General features: G+C 31.0%; 1 protein-coding gene across 2 annotated transcripts in view; it reads left to right on the forward strand.

Annotated features, from left to right (window-relative positions):
* Positions 1–765: 765 nt before the first annotated feature.
* The window catches only part of LOC148278530 (glutamate receptor ionotropic, kainate 2-like), a 35,011-nt gene continuing 21,476 nt past the window's right edge, over positions 766–14,300 (forward strand). For both annotated transcript variants that reach the window (XM_088231275.1, XM_088231276.1), the window contains exons 1-6: positions 766–1,336; positions 4,169–4,341; positions 7,844–8,011; positions 8,803–8,963; positions 9,649–9,845; positions 13,050–13,318. In XM_088231275.1, coding sequence (XP_088087401.1) covers positions 1,240–1,336; positions 4,169–4,341; positions 7,844–8,011; positions 8,803–8,963; positions 9,649–9,845; positions 13,050–13,318 — 1,065 coding nt within the window. In that variant the 5' untranslated portion in view covers positions 766–1,239. The remainder of the gene's footprint in view (positions 1,337–4,168; positions 4,342–7,843; positions 8,012–8,802; positions 8,964–9,648; positions 9,846–13,049; positions 13,319–14,300) is intronic.

Genomic DNA, 14,300 nt, shown 5'->3' on the forward strand with positions numbered 1-14,300 from the left:
TATATTTAAACAGTGAAGTATAGAAGAAAAATTGTAAATAAGAGATACGTTTTAGGTTTGTAAATTTACATAGGCACATATTATTAGGCACACAAATTCAGCAAAAATAAAAATTAATAGACCTTTATATGGGTATATTATACAAACAGACTGAATCTCTGGTTCATCGCTTATTGTTGCAAAGTCAGTAGTATTGTCATGCTTTTTAATTTACCCAAATATTTGAATTTCGGTGGCCATTTTCATCAAGTTGTAAATAATTTACTTTTAGAAATATGGAACCAAGTTGCGGTAGAGCGGGCTGCGAACTTAGGAACTCTGATCCGTGAGTCAGCGATACAAGCCAAAGAACAACAAGCCGGTTCAACTACACATATAATAATTTGAGCGTTTCTATAATTATTTTAACAGTTATTTCACAGTGGTCAATTACCATTTGAACCAACCAATTATTCAAACAAGATTTGTATTTAGCAAAGGATTAAGACTGTTTTGTTGCATCATTTATCAAGTTGAAGATACTTTATGTAATTATAGAAAAAATCAAAATCTTTAAAATATATTTAATTTTTTTAACAAAATTAGTGAATACAGTCTATTTGTTTAGGTCCAGACTAAATTTGAATAGCTGAGCGAGTCTATTACTATTTTTATAACATAAAAACTACTTTCTTTAATGAATGAATGTCACTCGCTAAGAGCTGCAGGAATTTTCTACTGCGTGCCATCAGCTATAATTATCATTTAGCTCCGGTACCAGCCGGAAGACTACCGCTGCTTACAAAAGCTCAGTAAGTTTGTAAATAAGGCCATTCAGTTAACGAGCGACTTTGAAAACAAACGGAGCTTCTGAGAAGTCGCAAACACTTTGAAATTATTTCATACAAACGAGCGAAACACTCAGGCGCTGTTCTATAAACATCAAACAAAACCTAAACTTGACCAGTGCCAACTTATAAATCGGATTATCCAATAAACTGCAACATTATACTTGCTCTTGAATTTGTTTATATTTGTTTTGTGTTATTTTTGAGTGGGCGGTCATGGTGTGTTATTCAAAAAGCTTAAATATTCAAGTGAATTCGGAATGAATTGCAACAATTTTTTACTAGTCACCGACAAAAAATACGTTTTCTAACTGATGAATATGTGCGTGTTTTAATCTAGTAGTGATGTGAATAAAATACATGTGAAAATTATTTTAAAATAAATAAACAATTATTTGAGTGTTATTTCAAAATGAGGACCAAATTAATTACCGTTTTAGAAACTGCATTTATTTTATTTTTATGTGTTTGTATAAAAAATGCGTCAGCTGCACGGCATATAAAAATAGGTGAATATATATTATTTGTTAATTTATAAATAATCAACCTTGAGTTTTAGGGTCGATTTCATAATTCCCTGGTTTTGTTTCTAAACCACAGTGAAATTTTGATTTGAAATTTGTTGATTGGTTCTTTATAAGTGTGAGAAGCATTTCACCATCATTATATCCATGTTTGCACCCAATGATGCATAGAACATTGCATTGGTTCATCAAATGAAGTATATATTGGTCATCTAATATATACTGCATTTGTTTTAGGTGTCAGTCCAGAAACATGAAATATTGTAGTGTAGAAATACCTTTTCTTTCAATATTTCATGTCGATCTTTCCAGTAATCGAACCTGGGACTTCAAGCATTGTAAGTGAACGCGCCTTACACTTTACTAAGAGGCAGATGTATTTCCACTTGTTTCTCATTCAGAATTTTTATCTGAGAGTAGCTATCGAGCCCAAAGCACTTGTCCGAAATTCTGATTCTACTTAACACATAAAACTGTATTCGTAACACGTCGAACATAATACAGGCATTTACATGCCTTTTATCAACTTATCAAAACCCAAGTGAATACTTGAAAATTCAACGTTGAAGTCTTGGAATAATTTTGTCGGTGGAATAAGAAAACAAAATGACGGACGCGGCAATTTCCTGTGATAACTGTCAAACAACGGAGTCAACAGGTGCGATTAGCGAGGCCATGTACTATGGATTTAGGCTTTAACCACGCTTGCTTTTTATGCAAGGCAGCAGGTTTTTGACGTCCTTGACATGTACTACTGACTGTTCATCATCAGTTCACTGACCTATCAGACGTGAATCTGACTTGAGGGGATGCACGGAAGTTAACAGCCGACTGTAAAGCTATCTGTGGACACCATATGCTCCAACTAGGAAACGGACATTGAATTTTGATGATAACATGTCTTTGACTGGTTTAAGTTATCACTTTCTGTCTTTGTTTGAACATCCGTATTTTTTCAAATTTTTGTCAGTTGATTGAAGTGAAAACTGACTATTAAAAGAAAAAAAGACATATGGAGTGTTACAGGAGAATATTAGGAGCTTCCGGGAGAAACCACATCCCTAATGGTGAGGTTCTCAGGAGAATCGAAGAAGGGAGGCACATAATCAAAGCCATCTCAGAGAGGCGAGCCCAATGGATCGGCTACATTATACGCCATGGAGGTCTCCTGCATGACATAATAGCTGAGGGAATGGCTGAGGGGACAAATCAAAGGGGGCACCCCCGATGGGAGTATGAGGATTTAGAACAAGTGTACGAGGATTTGCACTGCGTCTCTGATGTTGAGTTTAAAAGGGTGGTAGAGAATAAAGAGCAGTAGAGGATGAGATGCAGGACTTGGCTGTAATCCAATCCCCAGAATTGAGACCACGAAGAAGCAAAATAACATAATATTTGGTACGAACAAAAGTCTTTTCGGTTTTTTTCCAAATTTATTTATTTTTCTTTAGAAAACAAGACGACAAAACAAATAAACAATACAACAGAGTAGTAAATAATGCATTTTCCTTCACTAATATATAACAAATTTTACATTTATTAATAGCACCTTCACCATACATTTCAAAAATACCACGAACAGCATTTGCAACTTTATTACCTCGATAGAACGCGAACATAAAGAGGTGTCGAAAATGCTCGCTTTCGTCTATTTTACATTTTATTTTAAAGGCTTGAAATCAAATAAAATAATGTTTAAAATATAAAAGCAAATACAATATCTCATAGAATTTTTAGAGAAAATTTACTTTCGAATGACACATAATCTTTACCATTATGTTTTACTTTTGGTGCTCATTTTTAAATTTGTAAAAAAATCGGAAAACACTTGTGTTAACATTGAGTATAAGCCTCACTTAACTTCACATGGTTAATTAAGCATTAAGCTAGACTCATACTAGGACAATACAATATATAGGAAAATATTGTATTAACAGCGGGACAATTTATTATTATTTGGCTGTATGTTGCACGTAGAAAGTTGCAAAAATGAAGCTAGCGAGTTCGAAAATTTTTTTATTTATTTTATTCCTAGATTGGAATTGTTGGAAAACGAACTGAATTATCAAAAAGCATTTTTCTTGCTGACATTTTCGGCGAAAAAAATGTGCGGAAGCAAAACGCATGCACCGAGCAAGTCACTATTGTCCTAAGATTCTGTCCGTGATTCTGATTCTAAGCGCTGGCTGATGCAGCAAACTTCCATCGTCATTGCCTAAGTACTTTAGAAACAACCCAAATTTTTACCGGACAGGGAGCTATGAGAAGTGACCTTTATAGGTTTAAATTAAGAAACGATGACTATTGTCCATGCGATGATATTTCTTCATAGAGTATCGACCATCTGTTATTTCAGTGCTCATTTTTAAGTCTACAACGTCTTAATATTGAAACAGAGTGCAGAAAAGATGGAATATATCCTTAACAAATATTCACATTCTCATTAAAAGCAGTTATCACGCACTTTTGTTCTTAAATTTTGCAACAATGGTGATTGGACTCATAAACCAAAATCAGTGACCGTACGTCCCATTTCCAAGATAAACAATAACGAATTTTTCCTAGTACTTTAGCCTTACACATGATACGTAAGGCTACTAAATACAGGAGTCCCTTAGAGATAGCCTGCCTGCCTGATCTCTGTGACTCGGTACATTGTCCTATATTTAAAACTGGTGTTCACACGAGGACAGTATGTCCGATGCTATATTGTATTATACTCATATGAACGCTATTTTAAAAATAACTCTTTCTATGCTCACAAAGTCAAAGTGTTCTTTATGGCTCTCAAAAATATTATTTTCCTTCATAATTTAGGTGGTCTTTTCGATTCTGAAGACAATATTCAAGAGTTGGCGTTCAAGTATGTAGTAGATGCCATTAACGCGGAGAGGGAAATTCTTCCAAAACACATCCTCAATGCTAAAACAGAAAAAGTCCCACTGCATGATAGCTATGCTGTTTCACTTGCAGTTTGTAATATGCTTAAGGTAAGATGAAATTCAATAAAATGTTTTATTTAAAATTTATATTTGAAGCACTTGCTTTGTGGTTATTAATCATAACGAATATCATAAGAAAATAAACACAAAATAGCTTTTTCTAAAAAACATATTGCTGCTTAAGTTCAAAGAAACACAAATTGTAATTTGACTTTTTTCGTTAGACCCAATCAAAGTTTTTAACGTGAATGAGCTTTTGGTTTTTTTATGTTTTTAATATCATTAGATGCGTGTAAGCTGTATTTTTCTTACTATGGAATTTTGTGTTAACTTTCACCCAAAGAGCAGCGGTGATGGTGGTTTTACTCTGAAGTTAGCCACCAGAACACAATTATCAAAAAAGCTGTTGTAGGATGTGGGTCATTTATAATGCAAAATCCATGGGAGTCTTTTTTCATAGAAAAATATGACCGACTTAAAACTCATTTTTGCGATAAAGCAAAACTTTGGGGTGTTTGATTTGTGGCCCTGGTGTTTTTAAGCAGCAATATGTTTTCTTAGAAATTTAAAAAGTTACTCATAATAAGAAATAAAAAATATACAACCCAACACTGAAAAAACTTCAGACCTCCCATCTTTACAAGAACAACTTGACAAAAAGACTTGATTTATGAGCTCCATTTTTTAAAGATTTATTATTTAGTAAACACTGTTTAAATAAAATAGGGTAAGATTTTTTAGTTAATTACTCCTTGATAAAGAAACTGGTGTAGCTTTGAAACTGATCTGTACAAAAAATCTGTACACAAAGTTGTTTAATATTTAGTATTTTCAACACAAAAAAAACGGTATTAAATATTTGTGTTTAACTACTAATTGATGGAACGACAACCGATAAAGGCTATTTTTTTATATAAAAAAATTATCATTCCTTCTGATTTTTTTTATTATTAAATGAAAAATCTAATTCATTTATTAATTGTTTCTAAATATCACGTCATCGAAGTGGCAGATAAAAACCATTTTTTTAAATGATTATTCCTTTTAATAGAAAAAATCAATCAAACAATACTAATAACCAAAAACGCATATCTACAAGTTGAATGTTTTTTTCTAAATATGTTTATTGTTGATATAATGAAACAAATAAATAAATCGAATAAATGACGATGATATGAATAATTATTAATAGTAATTTACTCGTGTTTCTAAGAACTTAAGTCCAAATTTTTTGACTTACAGACATTATTCTCGAAAAATTTGCTACATATTTCTCATCCGCCGTCATAGACTTTATACGTTACCTTTTATTTGTTTACCTTTTTTGATAATTAAAACGCGTGTAAAATAATTTATTTTTTTTTATAATGTAACTTTTTTATAAACCAAAAATACTCATATTATTGATGTGTTTTCTTGTAATAATATTGTATTCTACCTTTTGCATTTTAACAAAAATCTCAAATATCAAACCTGCATCTGCACTTTATAGTTTAAAGAGTACGGCATTAAGAAAGTAAATGCATAGTAACCTCGATCATATATTGCTGGAAGGTAAGGTAATTAGTTTAACGCTACAGATGCTAGTCCAGGAATAGCCTTATATTACTCTTGCAATCAAATATAAATACAGTTCCACCAAAAAAAGTCAGTAGAAAAACTTAATTTACTAAATATAAAAGTGTATAACCAAGCTATAAACAAAGATATAATAATTTATGTTGACCCTTCAGGTATCAAATCAAGAAATTCAAGCATTGTAGGCAAATGCACCAGCCGTGAAACATTTTTTAAATATTTTTTTTTGCACCACAACAGGCCGGGTGGCCCAAATACAATGGAGTATTACAGCACAGTACACCCAGGCTTCATATATATAATATTAGAATTTTGTGTTCTCGCCAGGAATCGAACCCGGAACTTTCCATGTGTGAGCGTCTTAACCACTATATCGTGGAGGCCGCACTATAAACATTTATCAAATTTTGAAATCACGAAAAAAACACAGTATATTTTTTACGGTAACTTTATGGCCAAAAATATAAAAAAATGTAAAATAAATATGGAAAATTAAGGACGTATTGACGTTTTTATATATTCGTACCCATAAAGTCAATAAAAAAAACTATTAAAATATATTGATTACTGATTATTACAAGAAAAAATTCAAATTTACTGGAACCTTGTTTAACACGCTTTTGATATAACACGGTCTAAAAATGTAATTGCAAAAAAAATTAACAATAATAATTTAACAATGAGTAATTATAATTGAATAAATTGTTGTGGTTGAAGAACAACGACGAATGTACAAAAAATGTGACATTGGCATTATTTTTAATTAATTTGATCTTGAAAAGGTTTTATAATGGTTTTCTATTCCAGGTTTCACCGTTTACATGGGATATGCATTTATAATTATCGAGTTATGACATAAAATGTCAAAAAATTAATTTTCAGCAGTCACTTTATTTAGTAAATAACAGCATTTATCAATACTATCCCTGACCGATTACCTTGCTTTCCCATCTTTCTCTTGACCTATCCTTATGGTACCTACCTTACATCAAGAAAGGAGAAATACAAAAATAGAACTTTTGGGTTTTGAACAAAACAAAACAAAATTTTGACACAATACATTAGATTGCATAAAAATATTTGAATTTGTCGCGCGTCGTTATGAAAGTTATTATAAATCATTAAATAGTTCATAGTGAATTTCATCATCCAGTACCCAAAATCGAAGAACACTTTCATCGTATCAAACGTAGGTCCATATTTGTGTTCCTTTCCTTTCTTTGAAAATTTCCAATATTTTACAAAACTGAATGAAATTCGTTTTTTTTCTACAGTCCGCGTTTCATTACCACACTTGAAGTTGAAAAAAATCACATTCGTCGTCGTTCTACGATCATGACGAAATTATCATATTACTTATTTATCAAATACAATAAATTACTCTTTTACTTACTAGACGTATAATTTGTATGATAGTGATAATAATTAGTAATCTTAGTTACAATTTTTATAAAATATTCTGATGTCATGTTACAAGTTACAATACAAAGTAAACAATTTTTTGAAATCCCAATAGATTTTATTGCAAGGATACCTATTCATTATTGTTTTTTTACAGTTGATAAAAAAACGGTGTAAAAAAATTGCTTAGTTTTTTTTTTATCATTAACCCTTTTTTTTATCAAACGTTGGTTTCTTAATATTTAAGTTTTAAAACAAAGTTACATCCGCCCAAAACCTGACATATGGTGTTTCTCAAATGAGCGATTTAATTTCTATCGATTCCTAGGAAAGACTGTGATTACTAGAGGGTTGGCAGCCGTCAAATTTCGTGATTCCGCTTATAACGAAATAAGAATGACTATTAAGTCAATTTTGTTTACAATTTTTTCATTTATTTTTTTAAGAATATACCTAAGTTCGTTAACTTTATGATTTTAAATGTTTTTCACAAGTCTTAAACTGCAAGGATAAGCATTTTTTTAAAAATTTAACCTATTGCCTTTTTTTCGTTTTGAATTTTAAATTTAAGGAAGGCGTTGTTGGAATATTTGGTCCAACATCAGGAACAACGTCAAAACACGTGCAATCAATATGTGATACTAAGGAAGTCCCTCACGTGGAAACCCGCATGGATCCCAATCAGGGGCGGGGAAGCTGCCTCATCAATCTTTACCCCCACCCTCCTGCATTATCAAAGGTACCCAAATAATGATTTTATCGTAAAATTTGCATAAAAATTATCACAAAACTAGAAATATAATTTTTTATTTACAATTCAAATCCCACTCTACCGCAACTCGATTTCCATTTATCCAGCACAAGCTATTTGCGAATTTTAAGAAATGATATAAAACAATAAAAACTAAAGTAAATAATATTAATTCAAGTATATTTCATGAAAATAAAATTAAAATAACTGCATAAAATCATTTTAAAACCGCTATCAAAGAAAAAACGTATCTTAAATACGCAATAAAAAAATTAATATGACATTCCTTCCTCGCCAAATGGTGCATAGGGCGCAGAGTTAATACATCAATCGCAGCGTATCTTGTTCATTTTTGTAACATGAAGGTAAGATGATCACTCTTAAACTTTGGGTACTAGTCCAGTGACTACAAAAAAATCTACTATAAAAGCATTTTTTTTCATAAATAAAAAAAAATGAAGACGCAGTGCAGGTAGAAGGCGCATCTCTTGGCTTAAAAACTTGCGCGACTGGTTCCATTGCAGCACTCAGTCCTTGTTCAGAGCAGCTGCCAATAAAGTAAGAATCGCAATGATGATTTCCAACCTCCATCGGGGAGAGGAACCATAAGAAGAAGAAGAAGAAAAAAAAATCATGTCAACTATACAGAGAATTGAATTCGAGACCTCTTGCATGTAAACGAATGCGCTGACCGTTACACCCCTAGGCGGACAAAAGAAAAAAAATCTTTTAAAAATATATATACGTTTTAAGTTGAAAATTTACATTTTATTTTTTAGGTGTTCGTTGACTTAGTGAAAGCCTGGAATTGGAAGAAATTCACAATTATGTACGAGAACAGTAACGGTTTTCCAAGATTAAGTGAGCTTTTCAAAATGTATGATCACAAAGGACATGTTGTAACATTTAAGCAGCTTTACTATGGAACTGATAATTACCGGTGATTAAAATAAATATTTTATAAGTTATTAATTATTGTAATGTGTTGCAACAGAGAAAAAAAAAGTCTAGGCAGTTACAAATCTAATTTAATTTTTTTATACTTCTATGTTTACTAATTAGATTAATCAACAATGTTTTGAGTATATCCAAATGCTTCTAGACAGGCTTAACTTCCTCCTTAGGGAGGTCTCAGCATTGTTAATACCTAAACTTCGATATTCCCTTCCCAAAAATGTTTTTCTCTCTGTTGCAATAAATTTAGATCTAAATTACGCCCTAGGGAAGAAATTCAGCCTATCTATAAGCATTTGGACATACTTTAAACATTGTTGATTACTTTAATTTAATCTAGTCACAGTGAAAAGACTTTTAATACATTTGTCATTTTTTTAAATACTAAGGGTAAGAAAGGCAACATAAAAACAAATATTAGTTAGTTCACTTTCATTCAAGTAACATTGAGCCACTTTGACAAAATATTTACGAACTACTCTACACCAGTATTTATAAGTCAAGAGTTCTGCAAACTCACTAATTATGGAGTACTCCTAAGAGTTTCCTATTTCTTCCCAAAAGTTTACCAACTAAAATGAATTGAACTATTGTAACTAAATAATTTAGTTAACTATGTTATTTTCAGTCATAAAATTTTTCAGTTAAAATTTAATCGGTTCAATTTTTAGGCCAATTTTAGATAAAATAAAAAAATCGGGAGAGACTAACTTCGTCCTGGATTGCTCAATTGAAAGACTATCAGATATTCTTATACAGGCTCAGCAGGTTGGAATCATGTCAGACCAACATAGTTACATCATCACAACTCCTGACATGCATACCATTGATATGGAGCCGTTTCAGTATGGTGGAGCAAATATAACAGGTACCCACAACTTAAGCTATTATTATTTAAATGTATGATTTTAACACCAGTATCTTTGAGTTACAATTATCTATTTGATTGAGTTATTTGTAAATTCAGAAATCTCATAGTTAATTAAAATAGTATTCATTTAATTCGTTATAAATTCATTGCTACGCAATTTGTTTGATTAAATTAAATTAATATTTAAATTTATTATATAAATAAAACACGAGTGATACTTTGATCCACAAATTTTGAATATCCAGTGACCGGTTTCATCGCTTTCGCGACATCTTCGAGACTGGTATATTTATTAAAAAGTTAAATGTATTTATACATAACAGAGGTAAGGATAGATAATTCAAAGTTATATGTAATTAAATTAAATAAAGTTATTTTTATCTTAAGGATCATTATCAACAAATTTTCTTTGGGTTGACTAATGAATTGATATAATGCTATTTTAATGAGTTTAAGTATTTTATTTTATTTTTGGTGTCCCTTCGTGGGTGTAGTTTTGTAAATAATGATTTCTGATTTCTTATTTATATAATAAATTACAATGAACTTCCATCAAGAATTTTCACTTACAAACATAATTTTTAAAACTTAGAACAAGGAACATTTATAAAAATTAATGGTACGTGGAGATAAAATGGTTAGATGAGTTATCAATTACGATATTCGTGTAAGTTGGTTATCGAAAACTTCTAAATTTATAATTGATTATTGATGGTCATTATAGTTTTATCTATGTAGAAGAATAACACAATTTATTCAGTTTATTGTTTTTTTTTTTTTATTAAATTATTTATCAAAATTATTGATAAAATTAAGAATAGATGTTAATGATTGTGTCATGTATTATGTATAATTTTGCATGTTATACGAGGCATTTTCAGAAAGTAAGTCAACTTCATTCTTATGTTTTTTTATAAAAAGTGTTTTAAAAAGATAATACACAATTACAATATTTGATTTTGCCCAAATGTTTGTAGGCAAAAGACTGGATTTCACCCCCTAGGGAGTCATTAAGATTTACAAATTATAACAGGGATGGAGAATACCTCCATGAAAGAGATTCGGACGTCTAGGCATTTAGAGGGCCTATGACCTGTCATTGGCTGGTTTTAGTGGCCACTTTACACACAGTGTAACATTCACCATTTTGCCTACGCTTAAACATCCATATTTCTTAAATTCTTCCATTTGTTGATTTTAGTGAGGTGAAAGAGCTGAAACCTTTATTGTAGTGAAGAGATTCATCTGACTGAATTATTTCACATACTAGGCAAGGCATGAAAACATTACCTATTCTCCATCCCTCTTGTAATTTTTTAATAATAATACAAAATATTGTTGATACTCTTATTGACTATTTTCTCACACAATTGCCATCCCGTATAATGGCATGTGGTGAGCCGTGGCACAAGATTCTTTAAACTCTCCCGCCAGCTTTTTCCCCCACTTTAGAACCACGTTCTGCACCTGCTCATGGTTTAAAAATTAATTCCATCCATGTTTGCTTTCAAGGGAAGCCAAGTCAGGTGAATACAAGAAGTGGTTCAAAACATCCCAACCAAACCAGTCCAAGAGGGTGGTGGCTAAGGCTGTGTGAGGACGGGTGTTGTCTGGCAACAAGCACAATCTTCCAGTCAGCATTCCCCTTTTTTTGTTTAAAATGGTTCTTCAAAGTATTTTTAGGGTCTCACAATATAGTTTTTCAGGAAATTCCCTTCTATCACTCAGTGTTGCTAACCCTCAAAAACAAAAAAACCATAGCTCGTTATGGTCACAGTACACTTTCTTTCTGAACAAGCCTCGTATAATGATAATTAAATAATTAAATTAACGAAATCATGGATACTTATTTTATTTTTTCGCAGAGAATTAACTTATCAATTTAATCGGCATTCACGACGTAAATGATGAATTATTGCCTAGCGAAAACTTTGTTATTAGATACACGTTTATTAAATTAAAATAACACACTTTTTGATTCGGGGGAGCACTCCTTCCAATGACAAGTGGTATTAAGCTAAAATTATAAAAAATACAGATTTATGAGCTCGTTTTCTGTATGGATTCTATGGTTACAGTGCAAACAATATTGTATATTTATAAAAGTAGTGTTGTATTCTTTGTCGGTAGGAGAGTGCTCTCCCTAAACCGTAGTTGTATTATTTTGATAAAATAAACGTGTGACACTTATAACAAAGATTTTGTTTTATAATAATATATATATATTTATTTATATTATACAATTATGAACTTATATAAAGTGCTTTACCTGTCAAACAATTTGTATCCCGTTCTAAGACAGTTAAAAAATATAAAAAACAGTAATCAATGCATGGAAAAATAAATAAAAGTAGTAGTGAAAATAAAGCGAAAAACGTTGTAAAATGCGTAGGGAAAAAAACTTATTAAAAAATGCAGCAAGAGTCACAAAAAATATTTTTTTAAAAACCAAGTACAAAACGTAGTGAAAACAAAATACACAGTAAGAAATAAAGTAAAACACATAGGTAAAAATATACAGGGTGTTCTTTAAACCCTGTCACATCCGAAACCACGATGATCAGTATGGGCAAGAAGACGTTTTAGCATATAAAAAAAAAAATAGAACAAAGAAATAAAAAAATTTAAAAATTTAAAAAAACCAAATGGTTTCTTACATCTGCAGAGGAGAACTGAGAGGAGCGCGGCGCAGTATCAGACCCCCCCTCCTTCCTCCTCGTTTCTCCACTGCAGAAGAAAGCAACCATTTGCTTTTTAAAAAATTTTATTCGTTTTAAAAAAATATTTTAATGTGCCAATATGTCTTCTTGCTCATACTGATTATCGTGGTTTCGGATGTGACAGGGTTAAATGAACACTCTGTATTATGTATACTAAAACACATATTTAAAAGTAGCAAAAATAAAAAACCAAGTAAAATTCATAATAAAAAATATGTGTATATGGTAAAAGATTTTTTTTTTAAATGTAGTAAAAACAGAGTAAAAAGTAATGCGGATCTCCGAAAATTCGATCTTCGAATTCAAATAAGAATTGGCCATATAACAGCCACTATCAACCCCTCAGACTCTCGGCGACCAATTTCGATAAGGAAATTGAACATTTACTTGTTCAAATAATATTTTCCGCTAGAAATTAAACCGTGTATATCAATTTTTGTTACCACATAACTTCTGTTTATGATTAATTTGTATATTCCAGGAATAAGACTTATTGACCCGGAAGATGAAGACGTAATAGAAGCTGTAGAGTTTATGAACTCAAAAATCAAAGATAAAGGGGGAGAAACCGTAGAGCTACTTGAAGCTGATAAGCTCCGCACTGAAGTGGCTCTGATGTTTGATGCTGTGTACGTGTTCGTATCAGGACTTAAGGAAATTAACACAACAAAATTTAACCAGAAATCATTTGACTGCGAACAGTCTGATAGCTGGGAACATGGATTTACAATGATTAACTATATGAAAACTGTGAGAATATCTACACTTTTAAAAAAATAATAATCTACACATACAGAATGGCCGGAGAAGTGACTTCCAAACGTTAAATGTAGGTGCTTCATATTGAGGGGTATCCGAATCAACCTCATGTTTGTTCCACGATTTTGCGTAGTTTTCGAGTTATGATTTTTTTGATGAGTTTTTGAAAATTTTCGACCGAATCAGTTTTTAATTTCTAGAAAAAAAAAAAGATTTTTTTATAATTCATTTTTTAAATTGTATTTTTACGCATAAAATAATCAACGTCGTAACATTAATGAAAGTTACAAAAGTTTTGACCTAAAATACAGAATTAAAGTTCGAGCGAGTCAGATTTAAACTTTCAACTTAAAATTTAAAATCTGAAAAAGTAATTCCTTAGTTTCTAAGTAACTTTGAAAACCACGCCAGACTCTTAACTTTTATAATAACACATTTTTAAATATTTAACGAGCTATTATTTGCTGAAATCAGCCTTCAAAAATACTGAGGTGGAGATTTACTCACCTCGTGTTTAATTCTAACCTTGCTACTTGTGTCGCCATTTTATTAAAAGTTATTTTAGTTTGTTTACAAACTCTATTTTATAATTTTCCTTAGGAATTTTCCACTTCAGTATCTTCAAAGTCTGATTTCAGCAAATTATAGCCTATTAAGTGCTACTTTTTTCATTTTATTATAAAATTTTTGAGTCTAGCGTAGTTTCGAAAGTTATTCAGAAACTAAGAAATTGACTTTTAAGATTTTAAAAGTTCAAGTCTGCCTCGCTCAAACTTAAATTTTGCATTTTAGGTCAAAAATTTTGTAGCTTTCATTAGTGTTACGAAGCTAATTTTTTTATGCGTGAAAGAACAATAAAAAAATGAGTCACAAAAAATCCTGAAAAATTCTTCTAAAAATTAAACAGAAAATAACTATAACCCGGTCAGGTCGAAAATTTTCAAAAATCATTAAAAAATCATAACTTGAAAAT

This window comes from Micrasema longulum, unplaced genomic scaffold (assembly GCF_059751315.1).
Source record: "Micrasema longulum isolate JH-2025_06_02 unplaced genomic scaffold, ASM5975131v1 h1tg000866l, whole genome shotgun sequence".
NCBI lineage: Eukaryota > Metazoa > Arthropoda > Insecta > Trichoptera > Brachycentridae > Micrasema > Micrasema longulum.